The following is a 21,689-nucleotide window of genomic DNA, read 5'->3' on the forward strand; positions in this document are numbered from 1 at the left end:
TCTCAGTGAATTTAAGTCCTGAAGGACCAAAACTAGGAAAAAATACATATACACGTATATTTTTGGGATATACATATATCCCAAGAAAGTCTCAAGGAAAAAAGCCAATGGAGTGAGTCCTTTTAGGAGAGGCAGAAGAAAAGACTCATTACAGGTCTAAAGGGCACAGAGGAAGACACAAACAGAAATGGAGACAAGAGTGAGAAGCCAGGCTGAAACCAGAGAAAAGGAAGCAAAGTCAGGAAATAGTAATGGATCTGAAGAGCCTTGGTGTCCTAATGGTGGCTGGGCATGTGGGCTCGTTTAAAGGTGAAAAGTCTCTTGGCTTCACAGATGCAACAACAAATATTTCTAAAAGAAAGATGATAAAAAGGATTATTTTATTCCTCTAGAAAGTATGAGGTCAGGGAACACAGAGCAAATTTTCCAAATCTGCTCAAAATCTTGACAGACATAGAGTTATGCCTGCCAATCCATTTCCACTTATAGAATTAGCCACAGTGCATCTAATTATTACTATCATAAAAAATGTAACAATAGGAAAATATAAAATTGAAGTGAAAACTATTCATTTCAGTTATAACAAAGGCATCATTCAAACTCATGGACATTCTTTAGAACTAGAGATTTATAATATCTAGATACTTATTGAATATGCAATTGCTTCTTCTGTGTTATTTGCCCAACAGAACCAAACTAAAATGTGTTTAGAACAACATTATCTGAGTAAAATTAACGATAGGAAAATTCCTTGAGGCAATTTTGACAGCTGCTTGTCATATCATGAATACCCATCTTTCAAAAAACAGGAAACAACATTAAATATACTTAACTAGTATGATTTGGTCTTCTCAACAATGTGAAGTATGAGTGAAATTTGCCTATGTGTGTATCAACTGGGGTTCAGAACAGGAAACAGAATAAGCTCCAGGTACTATCATTAATACAGGGAATTAAAAGCTTACAAAATAATTAGAAAGGATAGAGATAGAAGCTCTAGGCTGGGCATCCAGGAATGTTTCCAGAACACTGTAGAACTGACCTATTAAGGGAATTATTTCTGCTTCAGTCAGAAAGGTGAGGAATCCGTAAGTCACTATGGAATTTGCTGAGTTAAAAACATACTACGGTAGCCACAAGTAAGGGATCAGGGAACCCTCACTGCTGCCCCTGCAACAGCCTCTCAAAACCCACGAAACTAGAACTGGGATGCTAGAACCTACCACACAAAAATCGTGTCTTCACAATCCCGGCTATTAGCAGAAAACAAGGCAAGCAGCAGGAAGATGACCTCCACTTGACTTCTGCCTTCCAAATCTCAGCAAAAGCGTCTAATTGGCTGCACCTAATTTGCATCGGCAACTTTAATTGCACCAAAATCTGGGAAATGCAGTTTTTAGCTTTCAGCCTCTGAGGTACAGAATTGCACACTATAAAGTGGGGAATGGTTGCCAATTGGCCGTATCCACCATACTCTGATTCAAAGACTTTAGAATTTCTTATCCAAGGTCACAGAGCCAGCGAGTGCTAGAGCAACAAACTTGAATTCAAAGATTTTGGCCACTTGCCCAGTGCTCTTTCCACTACATCAGTCTACAGCACTGATTACTCTCTGAAGACATTTGCCAAAGGAGACATATTTTCAAATCTTGTGCTAATTATATTTTTCACTGAAGCATTAATTCAGGCATCTGTGAATATTGTTACCTTTTAGTCTTATGTCAAATCTAGTTCTTCTTCCAAACTCAGACTTAATCTTATTTTACAGTACTTACAGTTAAACCAACACTGCAAGGGTTTAATACCTTTGAGTATTTTTCTCAGCAGGCTTGCTGCTTAATCCATTTAATGTCAGAACAACACAAACCTTCTTATTAAAATGGGGGAAAGGACATTATTAGAGACTAATGGCTTTCTTTCTGCTGGGTAAAACCTGCCAATATGACAATATTTGTACCTTATCCTTTTTTTAATTTGTGTTTTCTACTAACCATTCAAGAAAAATATTTAAAAAGGAAAGATTTGGGATGTAAAATCCTCTCGCATGTTAATCATACATAAAAGAAAAATAGAAGATGAACGTTCTCTTAGAAAAATCTCTGTAAATTTGTACTTCAACACTAAAATTAAAAACATGGATATGCAAGTGATATATCTGGATAAATTAAAAAATTTTAATGCATCAGTAATATCTCATTAATATCAATTAAATCATAGCTTTCATCCCAAATTCTTTTTAAAGCAATTTTAGGAAAATATTTTTATATGTACATTTAATGATTTAAGTACGCAAATTCTTTATCTATACATTAAAAGAATATAAATTATTAGATACATGTCTACTTAGACTTCTCAACAATACTATGTAAAAATTAAAAGAAGGGGTTAAATTCATGTTATTGCATACAAAATTCACTTCTTGCCAAAGTTAACATTTAACTCTGAGCTGTTCAAGAATACCCAAAAGAGTCAAAGTTTGCATTTTAGATCTTTCATACACCTTCCAAATACAATGAAAGCACTCTAGCAGAATTCAGACTGCTGTTTTTACTAATATAGGTGTATGCTGACATTTTTTTGGTGGTGGCGGTGGTGGTGATTTGCTTCAAAGAATCACAAAAAGTTGGCATAAATCTGAGCACTCACAAAATCTTAGTTTAATAAGTATGGGAAAAGTAAAATATCTAATAAATATTTGAAAACCCTGGTTTCTGAAGAGTTTAGATAAAGATTGTTTTCATTATAATATAATCTGGTTGGTATTCCTTTAAATACTGATGTACTCCAAAATAATTATTTGATTTCCATGCTTTTTTTTCAGACACACATTTGCTTTATGCGATTCTTTCTTTACAGACTCAGACAACCAAAACAGATTCAACCCAAAGCAGGGACTGAAAGAATGTAAGAGATTTGTCCAAAAACTGGGAATCAATTGAATCCTTCTAACCCATTTCCATCAGGACTCCTTGCCTCTGTAAAGGCAGACGGGAAGTCGATCTGTCTTCAGGCAGGAAAACAACTCAACTGAAGTTTAACATTTTACAAGAGAAATTCTTCCACCCTGCCTTAGGAGGGAAGGGTGGAGAACCTGCCATTACACAGGACACTCCACCCTCAGCGACATCCCCTTGATTAATTATGTAACCAGATCTGTTTCGTCCTTATCAATTTACCAATCAGGTAATCGCAGCTTTTCCTGACGCTTGAGGAGAGTCCTAAGGCACTTACTTAGTACACTTGTTTTGCACAGCATTAATGTGACAAGATTTAACTTGGGGTGCAAGTTAATATTTTTCCCAAAAGATTTTTAAAAAGCTATTGTTTTAGCATGAAAGCCTTACAGATATAAATCCTGACTACTGATGCTTCATAAAGTCTTACATAAGTCAGGGAGTATATGAAAAAAGTGGATAAAGAGGAAACTTCAAATTTATAGTATAAGAACAAGTCAAACTATTAGCATTTTAATCTGTATAACCGAGTGGTGAATACAGCAAAAATGAATAATTTGTGGTTAGCACAAACCAGCTGAATTCTTGAAATGCACAGCTATTCTTCAGCCCACAATGCACAGAAATTCTTCAGCCCACAAATGCTGCAAAATAGGCATTTGGACCTCTAAGTTTGTTCTCAAACTGGAGAAGCGCAGAAATTTCATTTGAATCTTCTTTCACTTACTTCCATCTGTTTCCTGGAATATCAAGGCTTAGAGCAAGTTCTAAAGCTTTATCTTACATAAGAGCTGGGTGATTAATATATCAATCGTGGCCTCACCTGTCACTGAAATAGTTATCAGGCTTCAAGTAATTATTTTGTCTCTAAATTCTAAACTTGAGGGTAAATGGTTATTTGCTTTTGCTCTTATTCTTTTCCCTTTTTATCATGAAAATTGTCAACATATGGAAAAGCTGCAAGCATTTTACAACAAATACCTGCATACCTTTCATAAGTGTGTGTGTATGTACATATATTGTTTTTCTTATTTATTTATTTATTTTTGCTAGACTATTCTTAAGTAAGTTGCAGACACCAGGATATTTCATGCTTAAATGTTGCAGGATGCACTTCTTGAGAATAAGGATCCTCTACATAACCACAACATAACTATTACTTTTAAAAATCCTGACGCCAGGCCACCACCAATATCAACTAAATCAAAATCTGGAAGAGGATGCCAGGCATCAGTTTTTAAAAACTCCCAGGTGATTCAATGTACAACAAAGTTGACAACCACTGTTTACAGATGGATTAAATTCAAGCTAAACATTTTCAAGAAAGAAAAAATTGTCTTTGTTTCTTAATATGCATAGGAATGTGCTAGTCTTTTGGTTTAGCAGATCTAAATTATAGATTTCAGGTCAGAGCATTACAATAATTTATATTTCCTTAAGTTTTTCTTATCATGTTAAATACTTTTAAAATATTTCTTTAATATAAATGTATTTGATCTTCATTTCAGTTTCTTCTATTATAATTTGAAATGCATAAAATACGTAGTTATATAAATTCCAAATATATTTATCTCTTAAGCTAAATGACTTTAAACAAAAAATACCTATACATATGTTATTTCATAAAATGTTTATTAAATCAGATACGAATCCTAGCATATGAAACATAAAGCTTCTTCATAATCTTTCCCACAAATTTCACATTTATAAGTATAAAATTTCCAGCAAGCAAAAATCAAAATCTAAACCTAATACATGTTAATATTTTGACAGATAACATTCTTGAATTTGTTAAAAATCTTGATGTTTCTTACAACAAAGCATTATCCCTAAGTAAATAAAAATAATTTTTACTCATAACAAATTATTCCTTCATTTTATTGTAGTTTCCTTCTCAGTATTCAGACTAGCATTAGCTTAAAGGGTATTTCCAGAATTCTTCAACACCTATTAATTACCTTTATTTTTGTCTTCTGACTCTTACACTGTTGTAGAATATCCAAGCAAGGAAAGAAGGCATTAAGCGTTTAGAAACAGCCCTTAGATATTTATGTCCGTTCTTTAGTGTCAGAGTCAAAGCAAGCGATGCATAAACTGATTATTTTTAAGAAATGAATCAAACCAGTTCAAAGTGAGATAAATTACATATTTTGACTGGAATAGAAGTCACAAGACCTGAATTCTAGGCTATAATGAGCAGGCCTCTTTCTCTCCCTGGGCCTCAGGTGTCGCCTCTGTTAATGAAGGGTAGCTATGCTAAAGATTCCCAGACTTTCCCAGTTCTTGGTATTATTAGTGTCTCGGTAATTTTTTCATGTAGTCGCAGGCTAAAAGAAACACCTAACAATTCCATTTATTAAGTAGTTAGGTCCAAACGTATCATGTATGTCTGTCCTTACAACTTAGTAGCTATCTAAAAAAAATAATTCACATACATTTTTTAAAAAATTATATCATTCTTAATGGGATGTGTATGTCTGTCGGGCACTTTACACCTTCTCAAACCTCACTTCCTTTCCCACACTCATTTTACCATGGTCCTTGTGTTTTATAATAGCAACTTACAAAAACCCAGCCTCAGGAAGATAAGATGCCATCAAAAGGAACAAGTATAATTTAATGTGGAAGTTCTTAACTACCTGGAGCTAGTGGTTTGCATGGTGTCCAAATGATGTCACTGTGTTGACCTTGAAAATGTAAATATCCCATGTTGGTGCCCCTTTGAGTTTGTTGGGGTGCCCTTGGGGTGCCTCAGTACACAGTTTGTGAAGCATGGGCTATGTGATCTAAGATATTTGATATAACTATAATGTGTGATCTAAGTTGTAGAAGCAGAGTATGACTGAAATAGATCATTCTGAAGGCCTACAGTAAGGAGCTGCAGGATTGAAGAGGAGGCAAAAATTGTGATAAATGTTCTGTCTGCATGGAATGCACCTCCTTCCCTACTTTACTGACAAAATGCCTACCTATGCCGCAGAATTCAGATGGAGCTTCTTCAGGGCAACCTCTCCTAACCAAGTCAAATTCACCTACCACACATTCTCAGAGTACACATTTCATAGTACTGATTACAGCTGCAATTAGACATCTAGTTGTACAGCTACTTGATTAATTCTTGTCTCTCTCACTAGAATGTAAATCCTAAGAGGCTAGGAATATGTCTGATATCACAACTGTATCTCACAGTGTCTGGTATATTATAGGAGTTAAAACCTCACAGAATAAAATGAATGAAGGCATGTACTGTAACAGAATAGGGTACCACTCAGTTTAGTTATTTTCCTTTATTCTAAAACAGCTATTATTTATAATAGCATTCCTTAAACGTACTTCTTTGTCTCATAATATTTAGCAAGAAAAAGGAACCCATAGACATATAGTTGCATCAGAAAGTCATCTCACCTCAACTAAATAAAAGGATAATGGTGCTTTGGATAAGGCAGTCAAATACTCATAAACATTTATAGGGAAATTAATTGTTATAAGAAAAAATCATGTTATTACATAAAAATTGCTCAGAGAAATTTTAAAAATTTTAGTGATGGCCACAAACCACACTTTGAGAACCATGTTCTACAGTGGTGCTATTAGAACAGAAAGTGATAGTTTCTAGGAAGCAGCACCTCATTCTTTTTTCTTCTTTTTTTGGTAATGGCATTATACTAGAAAGACTGATTTTATTGACATACTAAGCAAAAATTTCAAGGGAAGTGCATGGTGTCACTATTAAAATAAAACGAATTCTGAAAATCTTATTGATATTCTATTCTAATCTTGGTACACCAAGATCAATTACTAAACTAATTCTAATATAGTATAGCATGATAAGATTTCTGGATTATGAAAACACTCCTAAAGTAAAAAACAAAATAAGGGTACGGAAGTAGGACAAAATAAGATAGAGAATGATTGTACCAAATAACCAAAAACCTTAAAAAGGTGGACATTTTTTTAAAACACTAAATTAAGATTGATTCATGCAATTCAGTACATTTAGTATATCCCTTTTCTGAAAAGGAACTTTAAGCTACAGAATCAATAAATTATGTTTTGACATGCATTTTTCATCCTTAAAGTTCCTATGCTAGGAGGAAATTATTTCTTTAGACTTTATACATTTTAGATAGAATGGCTATGAATAAGAATACAGAGATGAAGAAATCAAGGAGAAAGTATGACAGAGACTACGGTTAACTCTGTGCCCCTGGAATTGCTAATTCATGAACAGCGAACTCCCCGCCATGCACCGTCTTCTTTGGGAGCTTGCTCCATCCTTTGCCTTAAACTGAAAACTGGCTCTCCCTGAGGCTGTTATCTCCCATACGGTACCTAATTATTTTTTCTCATCATACATCCAAGATATAGGGTTAATGTCCACCTAGTTCCCTGTTGCCACATCCTGCATCACTTTTACTTTATAGTCTTATAAAATTACAATAAAACAAAAACCATCAACCACAAAACACATCTGCTCCTTCGTCAGTCTTGCTACCCTCCTCATCACATCTTCATCTTTCTGATCCAAAAGTACCCCAGCCCACTCCATCTCACCCACCATCATCTCTTCCTCCAGCTTCTGTAGAGCAATACTCCTCAAACTTCACGTACATTTGAATCACCTGGGAGATCATGTTAAATTCAGATTCTGACTCAGTAAGGATACCAGAGGTTCTGCATTTCCTATCACTTCCATGAGAAGCTGTGGACCACTTTGAAGAGGAAAGCACTACAGGAGTTCTTTCTGCTATTATCTAATCTAATAATCCTAATTCCCCCTTTCTTCTTTGGCACTCATTCCCTCCTGCCTTTACTATTTTTAATTAGTATCTATTGTTCCTTTACTATTCTTTGTCTTTCTTACGCGGTCTCAAGCTCTCCCTCGTCTCTCAACTGCTTAAGTATCCTTCATTAAAAACCAAACCAAACCAAACCCTAATTTAACCCTTTACTCCCCCTAGCTACCATTCTAGGTCTCTCCCTTTCACAGCCAAACTTTTAAAGAAAGAACTGTCTGTGCTTGCTGATGTCATTTCTTCATCTCCAATTCAATGCTGTACCCACTTCAATCTGACTTGCAGGGCCACCAGCCCACCAACATAGCGTTCACTAGAGTCACCGATGACCTCGTGTTGAGAAGCCAAAAAAGACGTTTTCAGTTCTCATCTCATTTGAACCTCTCAACAACATTCACTACTGTGAACCACTCCCAACACTCTTCCTCTTTGGCCTCCATAACACGATAGTTCCTTTACTTTCCTGTGATCATTCTAGCAACTCTTTTCATTCAGTTTTATGGGACCATCATCTTCTATCCAGCAATTAGATATTACATATTGAAGTTCTTTGGGGCCCACTCCTTCTTTTCTAGTATATATTCGCACCCTACAACCTCCACATTCTCATCACCTAAATGCAAATGACTTCTGAATTTATATCTCCAGTTTATACATCCTCTTTGAGTTACAAGTATATTCATGGCCTACTTGACATCTTCTCTTAGCTATCTCAAATGTGCTTCAACCATTAGAGATCCAAAGCTAACTTAATATTTTCCCACCAGTACATGCCATTATCACATAGCCAGATACATAGTTCAGAACACTATTATTGTGTTTTTGACACATCCTCTTCCCTCACTGTCATAAATCTACTCCATCTTCCAAGATGCCCCAAATATCTATGGAATCTATCAATTTTCTCCATCTCCACCATCACCTCCATCCTAGTGTCAATAATTGTCATCTCTTGGCTGGGCTACTGCAAATGGTTTCCTAGAGTATTACTTCCACCCATTCCACCCTGCTCCTCCTTCTTTAATCTGTTCTACATCCTGCAGATACAGTGATATTTTTGAAACACACATTTGATCATTTGTACCTTTCTCCCCCGCTCATATTGAACTTGTTTTAGTCCCTCATACCTGCCAGGGTCCTTCCCACTAAAGGGACATTGCTTGTACCCTTTCATTGGCTTGGAGTGCTCTTCCCCTGCTTTCTCCCAAGTAACCCTACTTTATCCTTCAGACCTCAGCTCAATCACCATCTATCTTTGCCTCAATGACAAGGTCAAGTTTATCTACTACCAGATTATACTGAGTCATGTACTTCTCCATTATAGTATTCCCTGAAAGCACACGACATTTCTGGGTTTGTTCTTTTACTATTTTTGGTGAGGAAGACTGGCCCTGAGCTAACATCCGTTGCCAAGCTTCCTCTTTTTGCTTGAGGAAGATTGTCCCTTAGCTAACATCTGTACCAATCTCCCTCTGTTTTATATGTGGGACACCACCACATCATGGCTTGACAAGTGGTGTATAGGTCTGTGCCCCGGATCTAAACCCGTGAACCCTGAGCCACTGAAGCAGAGTGAGCAAACTTAACCACTATGCCACCAGGAATGCCTGGACATTTCTGTTTTTGTTCACCATTGTCCCCTCAGTCCTAGAACAATTCCTGTTACATAGGGGTTACCCTCAAATCTCTCGATTGAATTAATGTGTGGAGGGGATAATATCAGTTTAGGAATCCCACATGGTATGGCATCTGAGCTAGGCACTCTCTCTCTGCTATTATTGAAGAATAAAGTGGAGGGAGATGAATTAGGGATATTGCAGAGAACAAAATTTAATAGTATTTCTTGGCTCCCGCCTGGGGAAGTAGTGGTTAAGATCCTGTGCTCTGCTTTGGCGGCCAGGGCTCACTGGTTCAGATCACAGGCGTGGACTTAACACCACTGACCAAGCCACACTGTGGCAGCATCCCACATAAAATAAAGGAAGACTGGCACAGATGTTAGCTGAAGGCCAGTCTTTCACACCTCATCTCTCCCCTCCGCCCCCCATTTAATAGTTTTTGCTGGAATAGTTAGAAAATTTGGAATATTTAGAATTTGGAATATTTCCATTCTGGAAAATTTAGAATTTGGAATTAGAAATTAGAAATTAAAATTACAAATATTTCTAATTTGGAATATTTAGAATATTTGGAAAATTTAATAGCATTTGCTGGAATATTTAGACATAAGTATCAGACAAGTTGAACATGATTCATAGGTTGATGTGGAGAATGGTAGAGCCAATGACAAAGGTTCAGCTAAAGAAAATGATGAGTTTAATTTATTGATGCGCCGAAGTGGAGGTAACAAATTTACCAGGTGGAAACAGCTTGAAGTCATTTTAAAACGTTGGAATGGGTATGGTGTGAGATGTCATCCAGATATCTTAATCTGGACGCCCTTCTGCTCCTGAAAAGCAGACATTCTCCTCTGTGTTCACTATCTTGGTTAACAGCACAGAATTCTTGTCAGAAATCTTGAAGCCGTTTGAGATTGCTCTCTCTTCCCCTATTTTCTTATCCTTTTCTATCATCATCTGAATCTTCTCTCTTCTCTCCATCCCCACTGCCACTTCCCGGGGCTTTTGCCCGGACTATTTCACCAACTGCTGAACTACTCTCTCTGCATCCACTACTGCTCTCCTGTAATCGTTTGCCCTTTCCTCCTAGAGTGACTTTTCCAAGAAACCAGAACGTCATTTTTCCCGCTAAGTATCTTTAAAAGGTTTCCAATGCCTACAGAATAAAATCCAAACTCTTTATCAAGGCTCTATGATTTGATCATAGAATTCCAGAACTTCACTTCTATCTCCTCTGTCCAACCATACCAAACTACTTATCCCCAAATGCCACGTGCTTCCCTTCTTCCTTGCTTCTTTCCTTTCAACCTTATTGAAATAACAAAGTTATTCTGGCTAAGGAAGAGATATATTGTTTAGGATGGAGACAAGAAAAAAAAGCGCCAAGGAAACTCCTAGCCTTCTAACTCAGATGTGGCCTCCTGAAGCCTTCCCCTCTAGGAAAATTGAGAGTCCCACTGGTTATCCGCCAGCTCACTGCAATCCTTAGCCAAAGGTTAGCTGAGTCACTGACTCTCACATAGGTGAAGTTAAGCTCACTATCCGGCATGTCTATCCTTGAGATAATCTAGCTACAAAACGTTTGGCCACAAGACGTAACCTGTTGTCACACCTCTTTCCGGGCTGCAAACGTGGCCACGGAACGCTACTCCACGACCTCAAGAAGATGGCTACTGGGGGGTGTCGTTACGTCTTACGTAACCACGTGCACGGAGGGTGGGGCCCTCAAGGGAGACGGAGTGGAAGGGCGGGGCCAATCGGGAGGGGCGGGGCCACGAGGGGCTGGGCGGGGCCGGAGAGGGGTCGGGGGCGCTGCTGCTATTCAGCCGGTGCGCGCGGCGGCGGGAGGCAACGCCGTGCGGGTGCACTCGACGCTCCATCCCGGGAGCGTGCCCAGGACCACTGGCGCAGACCAGGGGCAGCTGCGTAGCAGAGCGGAAGCTGGTGGCACCGGGAGTGGCGGCCGGAGTCCGAGCACCGCGGGCGGGAAGCACCCAGGATCGGGGAAGCCCCAGGAGCAGCGCGGCGGCGCCTCCCTTACCCAAGGGGCCGCGGCGACGGTCACGGGGCGCGGCGGCACCGCGCGCGACCCAGGCCGGCATTCCAAACAGGCTCCTCCTCCGCCCGGGCCGCCTCACCTGTGGGCAGCGCCGCGCCGCCTCCGCCGGTGTAGAGGGCACCTGCGCCGCCTCGCGCCCCGGTATCCGCCCCTCGCCCTCCGGCGCCAGGCCCGGGCGGCTCACCTGGGCGCGCGGGGTTGCGGGAGCCAAGGCGCGCGGGGCGCGGCGTCTTCGCCACCGCCCGGGGAGGACGCAGGTGGAGCGGCGGGAGCGGCTTCGTGGAACTCGGCGCCGGCCGCCGCCGTCCGAGTCGCCGCCGGGTCCCGGGGACTGGGCCGTCCGCACCCGCGCCCGGGGAGGAGCCGCCGCCGGTCGGGCACCATGAACAGCAGCAGCGCCAACATCACCTACGCCAGTCGCAAGCGGCGGAAGCCAGTGCAGAAAACGTGAGTGGCGGGAGCGCGTCCTCGGCGAGGGGTGGGCGCGCGGGTGCCGGGGGCGGCCGCCCTCCGACCCCAAATCCCCGCGGGCTGGGGATTAGGTCCGTTCCGGACACAGCCCGTGGAATCGAGATTTGGAGGCCGGTTGAGAGACCCAGGCCTTGGCTTTTCCCTTTTTGAATTATTGCATTTTAAAAATTGTCCCGCCTGTCCCCAGCGCACACGCACCCTCTGACACCCCCACCCATTTGCTGCTCTCTTCTCTCTGCTGTGGTCCTAATTTGTTGACAGCTCTGGTCGGCTATGTGGGGCTGGTGGATTACTTAACCTAAGTCCGGCTTGAAATCCCTTTCCACTTTTAATATCCTCATCGGTTAGGTTAGAGGACGGTCATAATTCTCGTTCCCGGTAGGGCGAGATGTTTTAAAGAGCTGAACACGTGCTGTGTGCAGAAAGGGGCTGGGTGCCTCTGAAGGTATTTTTTGGGCCAGTGCACCTGGTTTTCCGTTGGGCTCTTATTTACTTATTTGGCAATAATTTTGTAGCGCTCAATGTGACCATATTGGTAAAATGTAGAGAGATGGTATCAGGTGTGAGTGAGTATAATGGACAGGATACAGTGGGGGATTTGTGTTTTCAGCCACCTTTGTAGGGAGCTTTCGTTTCATTTTTGGGGTAGTGTTAGGGTGTGTAAAATACAAGATTTGGAACTGGAATTATTGAAACAGACGTTTCCTTCTAAGCATCTTTCTCTAATTTGCTTTTCCCCTGCTGCAAAGTTTTGTCAATTCTAATAGAACGATGACAAACTTAGATTTTTTGTTTGTTTTGGTGAGCTATTTGTGTGAGATGGCAAATAACTGTAAAATAATTTTTTTTTCAGAAAAAAATCCGTGCTTGAGACAGGTTCACTTTTGTTGAGTTGGCTGTATTCATGTGTTTATTCCTATTACTTTACTTCCCATTTTTCAGATTTTCCTAAACAATTTTAAGAACATGTTAAAGGTTTGGTCAGAGCAAGTCAGAAGTATGCATTTTGCTTAAAACTTAGGTCACTAATCCAAACCAGAAAAATAACAGTTTAAGATTTCTATTTAAAATCAGTAACTTGGTTTAAAAGTTTCATTATTCCGGAGCTTTCATTTCCTTTTAGAATTTCAGTGATCACAGTTCTTCAGAACTAGGCTTGGCATTAACAGAGGATATTCATCTATAAATAGACTGATTAAAATTTGGAAGTCTTAGCCTGCAGTGTGGCTGACATTAGGAATACTGCCGAGTCAGCAATTTTCTGTCTTGGCTGTTCTGTGACATTGGTTTACAATACATGCATTTTGTAGAGTGGTTTCTTATATAAAAATGTATTTGCCTAATTTGACTTTAACCTTGATGGTTATTTAACATTGAGAGGCATTACAAATGCCTGTTCTATGTAATTACTAAAACAATAGCATAATACATAATAGAGGTATCATGGGTTTTATGTGTGTGGTCAGAAAACTTGAAGATCTCCCTGATGGATTTTTAAGTTAGTGGGTTTCAGTCAGTGTTGCAAAAGGACCTTAGGTGACTTTTTTAAGAAAAATCAAAAACCTTAATTTTTTATTCATTATAAAGTTTATTTTTGGCTCCTAGTTAACCTTTTATTAAAGATCTTCCCTTTAAACGTATTACATTTTCTTTTTAGGTAACATGTACCTTTTATTATTTCATCTTAACATCTTAATATACTTCCTAAGACTTTAACATATTGTATTTAATAATCTCTTGTACTACAATATAACTAAAACATTTCCCACATTTACCCTCATTTTGTTTTTTTTAGTTAGTATAGACGTTTATCAGATCTTTATTGAGCACCATGCATTACTTCTAATCATATAAATGCATTAAAATGTCACTACATTGCTCCATAAGAAACGCTTAGTGCTGGCATTTACAGAATCATGTGGAATTGTTTATCAATTGTTTTTACCCAAATGAAAAATAGTTAACTTTATAAACAGTTAATCAAAGTTCATTTTAGGAATGTGACCATTAAACTCAATATTAAGTTGAATATGAACTTTTTAGCTAAATTACAGCTTGGAGCTAATGGGGTCTAAAATATGCCAACGTTGTCAGAAAAATACATCTTGTTTAGGCTAAAAATGCTATTGAGATCTATTTAACTTTGACCCCTTAGATGATAGCCATTTTATTTCCTGAAAGAGAAAATATATTGTAGCATAATTATGTGACTGTTAGTAAGATGGCCATTTGAATATACAATTCCATAAAATTTTGGAATCAAGAAGATGACAATTTTAACCTGAAGTTCTTCCAATCGTCAGTTGAATTATATTAAACAAGATAAACTCCCCCTAGTGGCAAGTCTGACATTGAAAATTATCGTATTAGTAGGAAATACATTCTAAATGTGTTAGATTTTATCCCACTAAAGTATCTTGTACCTAGTAGATACTCAGTAAATGTTTCCTTTTTCTTTTTGGAGTAATGAAAGTTAGGAAATTTAAGGATCTGAAGCAACCTTGCATCCGGTACATGTTCTTAAAGAAATTTTCAAAGATACCCTTAGGAATAGATTCTGCTATAATTTTCCTTAAAATGTTGTTCTGTACTTAATAACCTTGATCAAAAATAAAAACAAAACAAAATAAATTTTGTGTGTGTGTGTGAGGAACATTCGTCCTGAGCTAACATATATTGCCAATCCTCCTCTTTTTTCTTCTTGAGGAAAATTAGCCCTGAGCTAACATCTGTGCCAGTCTTCCTCTGCTTTGTATGTAGAATGCCTCCACAGCATGGCTGATGAGTGGAGCAGATCTGCACCTGGCATCCGAACCCCGGCCCGCTGAAACTGAGCACTCAGAACTTTTAACCACTTGGCCACGGGGCTGGCCCCCAAAATACTTTTTACTTAAGTCCTGGTTTTATTTTACTTTCTTTGGAGATGAAAGCATTTTTGTTCATTTGTTTAGTTATCTTGTCTCTTGAAGATAGGTATAGCAGTACTTCAATTTACCGTATTTCTGGAATGTTAGTACTGAATGTTGGCAAATAGTAGGTTTTGAGTAAATGACATTTACACTTGAAAAATTACGTCAGCAATAGTGGTGATCAAGCCAGCAGCCATCATGAAGTGTCAGAACTGGAAATAACTTCCCAACCTTAGCTGATCCTTTTTACTTTGTTAACATACTCATAACATTAATATAATATAAAAGCGTTGTCTTCTTTTCTGTATTTTCTAAATTGTTGTTCATTCTATTTAAACCTCATGAATCTCATTTTATTCTACTACGTAGAATAATGTTTCACTGAAAATGTTTCACTGAAAATGTTTCATATAAATATACTGTGATATTTTCTAAATAGCTTCTAAAATACGCTAAGTTTTTTCAGTTAGATAATTATTTCTCCACCATCATTTTTCTTCAAATAGCTTTACTTAAATAGTTTATACCTAGTGACTATCTTAGAGGCTCTTACGAATTGGAACTATGAAATAAGTCAAAGTGTTTAGTTATGGGTAACATTTATAAAAAATAAATGGCAGGGGCTGGCCCCGTGGCCGAGTGGTTAAGTTCGCGCGCTCCGCTGCAGGCGGCCCAGTGTTTCGTTGGTTCCAATCCTGGGCGCGGACATGGCAACGCTCATCAGACCACGCTGAGGCAGCGTCCCATATGCCACAACTGGAAGAACCCACAGCGAAGAATACACAACTATGTACCGGGGGGCTTTGGGGAGAAAAAGGAAAAAATAAAATCTTTAAAAAAAAATAAAAAAATAAAAAAAAAATAAATGGCAGCAGTAGGTCTAAACTAAAAGGTGAAGTCTACTTCCCTTGCTTTTGCAGACCTGAGCAAGTGATTGACCAGTAAAGCAGGACAGTCAGCACTTACACTGACACTCTCACAGCTAAAATTAGCAGTGCAAAAGCATTTTATAAATTATGAGGACTGCTAATGATAGAAATGAAACAGAGACACAAATTCTAGTCTTTAAATAATTTTTGTCTGTGATTATCACAGACAGTCAATTCTCCTGTGAAACAGTAAGAGGCAGTATATGATTATGTTCTCAATTACGGGTATGGCTGAAATATGCTACTCCACTGGCAAATAAACTTACATCCCACATGCTTATTGATGGATATAATTAAGCAATTACTTGGAAATAAGTACCATGCAAATCTTTAACAATGGTAACTTTCTACTTCCACACTGCTTTTACAATTTACTTTTTTGCATAGTGGTTTAATATAAAAGAACTACTGTTTATTAGTACTCACTGTGCTACAAGCATGCACAGTACCCTACATACATCATCATTTTATTTCATTTTTATAATCGTGGTATGAAAAGGTATTGTTTCAGTTTTCTAGATAGGGACCTGAGGTTCAGATTCACTTGTCAGGTAGTAGATGAAAAAGCTGAGTTTGAATATCGGGTTGCAGGTCTTTGGCTCCAAAGCTTATGTTCTTAACCAGCTCCACGGTACTGCTCAGGTGATGAAGTTCAGTGATGCATATGGCACACCCATATTCTAGGCAGTTCTTTCCTGTCCACTGTTTCTTCTCAAATGGTTAGTGTTCTGAAATAAATTATTTACCATTTCCCATGCATGATTTGTGCTTGCCTATCTGCATACTTGCATTGGCGCCCTTTCCTCCGAGAGTCTTTTCCTCCCTCTGATTGATTTGCTACATATGTCGCCTCCTTTAAAACATTGTTTTCAATGGCTGTGTAGTCCTCTATTCTGTTAATGTTCCACAATTTATTTCGCTATTTTTCTTTTGGGGAAAATTCTGTTATTTCCAGCCTTTTAATATGTTAACTAGTATTTCAGAGAATACCCTTGAGATATATGAATTTCTATGCAAGTTATTAGTTATTTCTGTAGGAAAAATTCTGTAAGTAGAATTTTGGGGTCCAAAGGTAACTTTTAAGGTTGAGTCAAATATTATGCTCTGGAGCATAGTGTCACATTACTCTACAAAAAATTTACATTCCTATTGGTAGCCTGTAGGAGTGCCTATGTCTTTGCATTTTTGCTTTAAAAATATTGTCAGTTTCATAGGCAAGAAAGATGGGGTAGATAATTGAACTTACATGTTGGGATTGTGTGTGGGTGTGCGTGTGTATGTGTGTGTTGTATTAGTAACAGTGTGTGTGCACGCAGACTTTTCTGCTCGAGGTGTCCTTTACATTTTGATTTGCTTTGTCATATATCTTTCAGTTTGCTCTTTTCCCCTTTTTTGATTGAAATATTGTTTTGAAAAGTATTCCTATTAAATACACATGCACATGAAAAAAGTCAATAATATATGTATAATGCTGTCTTAAGTTCAGTGTATTAGGCGTTATCTGTTGGCGTGTTATTTTGATAGCTAAGGTTATTAGCACTATTTCATCTCTCCTTCACCTTTCTTTATCCTCCCAATATAATTTTATCACAATTTTGGATTAAATCCGTTTTCGGTGTTGCATCTATAACTGTAAATATTGTTTACTGCTAAGCAAAGTAATACACTACTGATAACATTTCCTTCTGTGATGTCATTGGTTTCTTTTCTACCAATTTTTCATCTTCATATTATTTATATCTGAGTTTAGCTGTCTCTTAAATTTATTGGAGACAGACTTTGTGTTTCTGTCTCTTTGTTTTCCTTGTTTTTCATGATTTTCGGGAAGAGAAGGGTAGTTGCAAAAAACTACGTACTCTGCCATCATGAGACCAGAAGCGCCTTACCTGTCTTTTAAGACCTGATTTAGATGCCACATCGCCCTGAAATCTTGCCCCATTTCTCTACCTGTCCATGAGCTCTGACTTTCATGACTTTTATGGCACATACGTTATTGAACAAAACATTATGTTTGATTTTGCCTTTTTATAGAATGTATCTCCTCCTAAGTAAGAAAGATAAGCTCTTTAAAGATAGATTTATGTTTTATTTGTCTCTGTAGCAACCAGAGCTTCAAAGTCTGTGCACATAGTAGGTATGTGAGAATTATCTACTAATTTAACAGTTAAGTACCACTTAAAATTTTAATGTTTTCATGATTTTGATATACTAGATATATTTTATGTGAGTTTCAAGGGAAATACTAAAAAAAAAGGTGTACGTTCATAGAAGAAAAGGAAAAAAACGAACATTCTTAATGATTTTTTTTAGGATTTTGGAAGTAACAGTGCTTTCTAGGACATATTTCATGTTCCAGGTTTTCACTGTTAAAGTCTTGTGCTAGAGACTATGTGCTTTTTATACCTTAATAGCTTCTCCTTAGGAGTAGCAAAAAGAAGGGAAAAACCCATCACAGCTGTAGAGTGGCAGCAGGAGAGTGGTCGCCGGAGAATTCTAACTCATTAAAAGTGACTTTTAGCCAAAATTCTCAGAAGTTTTTGTAGATGTTTTTTGCCTCATATAAGGAAATAAAATATCCAGCTGGATTCAGCCTAACAATGATATTTGACTTTGTGTCACAGATCACTTCTCCATTATTACATTAAGCATGTAATTTATGACTGTAAGCATTCAACATTTGTATTCAGAGATAAATAAGTACACACTGAAGCTGCCGTGGGAGGGAAATGAAGAATGAGTGGGTTTAAGAGTTGGGCTTAATTGGGTGTAGTTGGTATGATAGATTTACTGAGGAATACTTCAATTTCCTAGTTGTTGGATTGAGAGTAGTACCATAGTAGATGCAGAGAAGGGAGTGCCCAAATTCTGGAAAATATGAATGAGAGGACATCCAGGTACAGAGCCTGGAAATAAAGATAAACAAGTAGACTGAAGCTGTGGGAGTAGATTAAATCGCTGAGAGGAAAAAGCTGATACAGCAAACGCAGTACTGTGATAGGTAATCTCTGTTAGAAAATGTCACTTTAATCTCATAGGGTTACTGAAACTGTATGTATCTTTGCATGTCATTTGAGGTTTTATGATAAATGTCATATAAAAATATAAACATTTACAATTACAGTAATTTATGATTAAACTAGGTGGTTAAATTTTCCACTTTGTTTCAAACACTGGGCACAAGTGGTGAGCCTAACAGACATTTTAGATTGGGATATTAAAAAGCCTTTAAGATAGCATTCAGACTGGCATTGGACACGCTGTTGGGCCTGTCACCACCAGTACTCACAGCATGCCGGGCTCCTAAAACACAAATATGGCCTGCAGTCAGCTAGAGTCTTGATTTCACAACAATTTTGATTTACAGGTTGGGACAAGATTTTTGAGGTTTAGGTTTAAAAAACTAATAAATTGTTCCTTTGCTTGATGAACAGCTATGGTGTCTCATTTCGGCCGATGTTTGAACACCAGATCTCCAAAATCCAATCTTACAGGGATGTTTGTTTATATTTCAAGTGTAGCCTTCTATTTAAAGCAATTTTTGTCAGTATATTTTGTCATAAACTTAAAGTTAATACAAAAGTAAAAGTATTAGCATAACCCAAGTCAAGTGTGATTGATGTAGGGTTACTCTCTATTTTTTAATTATTCTGTGTATCTTCAATATGTGTGGCTAAGTAGGAAACATTTTCACAAAATATTCTAAATATTTCTCACAAAATCAGTGAAAAAGTGTGTTAAATCTATTACTTTAACAACAGTGGATTTGAAACACCAAGTCCAGTGGGGACTTCTCCGCCCTGACCTTACTTAATTCTCTGTGCATTTGACTTTATTTTGTGGTCTCCAAAATATTCTACCCTGGTTCTTGTCTGTCTTATCATTCCTCCCCTCGCCTCTTCCTCAACCTTGTATCTAAATGTTGGTATCATTGAGGTCTGTCCTCAAGTCTCTTTTTCTCTTAGTTTGGTGTACCTTCCTCTAGGAAATGTCATTGTTATCCTAAGCTACAAACTCCAGTTATTTGCGCCCTCTTCTCACTCAATGTTTTCGTCTCCCTTACTTCCTATACCTAGTCAGTCAGCAAGTCAGTTCAGTTCAGTGAACATTTGAGTCTGGCTATGTACCGGACTTTGCAATAGGCACAAATGCAATGTTTAAGTATCTCAAGCCAGGCCTTACTTACTATTCTTACATCGTTTCCGTTGGTCAGCTCCAGTCATTTCTTTTCTGAATACTCCTAAGCAGTAGACGTTAATCGAGAGTCCACTCTGTGTCAAGTACTATGCTGAGCACTGGGGATACAAAAATACTTGTTTACGTAGTAATAAGAGCAACAGACAAATATAAGCTTATAGGTTACATAACACTTGACTTAGGAAATTTGATCTCATGCTAAATATTCCATAGTGTGCGCAATAATACATTAGAGCTGTGGACAAGTGTCCATTGTGTAAAGAAACAGTCTCTTCTAGTGCAGGGTTGAATACTGCTGAAAGCCAGCACAAGATAGGCAGCAACACCACGTGGAAGAATACCTTTAAGCTTCTTTCTCATACTGTTACTGTTACTTCTCTCTGTGTCATGTCAGCTTGTATTGCTTCAGTGTTTGTGTTCCTCTCTTCTCCCCAGTGTTTTGTAATCATTACTGGAGAGCTACCAAGAGTGCAAGACTGGATTTCATTTTCAATTTATGGGAAATGCTATCTGCACAGAATATTCCTTAATGGAATGGTTGTATAAGACATTTACATTAAATGCGTAAGATACAGATGTATATGGAGAGGTATCCTTTGTGAGTAGGCCAGGGAGGACTTTAAACAGTGTTCTAGGGGCCGGCCCCGTGGCCGAGTGGTTAAGTTCACGCTCTTCGCTTCGGTGGCCCAGGGTTTCGCCTGTTCAAGTCCTGGGCGCGGACGTGGCACTGCTCAGCAAGCTATGTTGAGGCGGCATCCCACATGCCACAACTGGAAGGACCCACAACTAAAAATACACAACTATGTATCGGGGGCCTTTGGGAGAAAGAGGAAAAATAAACTCTTTAAAAAAAAAAAACTGATCTAATTAAGCAGGACTTTGTAGCTGGTGAGACAGAACAAGAGATTCTGGGGAGTAACGTGTGAAAGCACCACAGTACTTATTGGTAACTAAGTAATCTGTTCACTCTGGAGTATAATGGACAAGGAAGGCTTTAGCTGGAGGAAATGAGGCCAGAGGAGTAGTTAGGGGCTGTAGAAAGATCAAGAAGGATTTTGTTTGCTAGGCTAGACAAAGTGGACTGTGTGGAGCTACTGAAAGGTTTGAATCAGAGGAATGACATGGATTTATATTTTAGAAAGAACTGCTGGCATCATTGATGTCTGCCCTGTGTTCCATCCTCTCCATCACCAGAGTCAGCTTAGTAAAACACAACACTGGTCATGTAAACCCGAGCTAGAAGCTTAAGATGACTCTTAGATACGAAAGTCCGACTTTACACTGTTTCTGGGAGGAAACTTGCTGTTTCCTCCGGCTTGAACATTTTTTCATCAGACACCCACATGGCTCACTCCTGCATCGTATTCATGTCTCTGCTGAAACATCACATCAGAGAGACCTCTGCAGGCTATCAAAACCAGCAGCCTCGTCACTCCTTAGTTTCTTATCTTGCTTTATTTTTCTTCTTAACACTTACCAGCCTGAAAAGGTATCTGTTTGTTTATTTATTGATTGCTTTCTTTCTTTATGTATCCTCCCGCTGGAATATAAGCTTCCTAAGAACAGGAGCCTTTAGTGTGTTTTCTTCAGTGCTAAGTGTTCTGTGCTTGGCACCTGGCCGGTGCTCAAGATTTGTTAAGACAGTGTGGCCCCAACCAGCTTCCCCCTTCTCCTGTCTCTTGCCACATGTGCCTCACGCTTCACACAGGGGACTTCCCACAGTTCCCCATTCCTTCGTCATGCCTCCTCCTGAAATCC

At 38.6% G+C, this 21,689-nt stretch overlaps 1 protein-coding gene across 1 annotated transcript in view; it reads left to right on the forward strand.

The window, feature by feature from the left end:
• Window positions 1-11,739: 11,739 nt before the first annotated feature.
• The window catches only part of AHR (aryl hydrocarbon receptor), a 47,249-nt gene continuing 37,299 nt past the window's right edge, over window positions 11,740-21,689 (forward strand). Inside the window, exon 1 of the mRNA XM_070615836.1 lies at window positions 11,740-11,875. Coding sequence (XP_070471937.1) covers window positions 11,811-11,875 — 65 coding nt within the window. The 5' untranslated portion in view covers window positions 11,740-11,810. The remainder of the gene's footprint in view (window positions 11,876-21,689) is intronic.

This window comes from Equus przewalskii, chromosome 4 (assembly GCF_037783145.1).
Source record: "Equus przewalskii isolate Varuska chromosome 4, EquPr2, whole genome shotgun sequence".
NCBI lineage: Eukaryota > Metazoa > Chordata > Mammalia > Perissodactyla > Equidae > Equus > Equus przewalskii.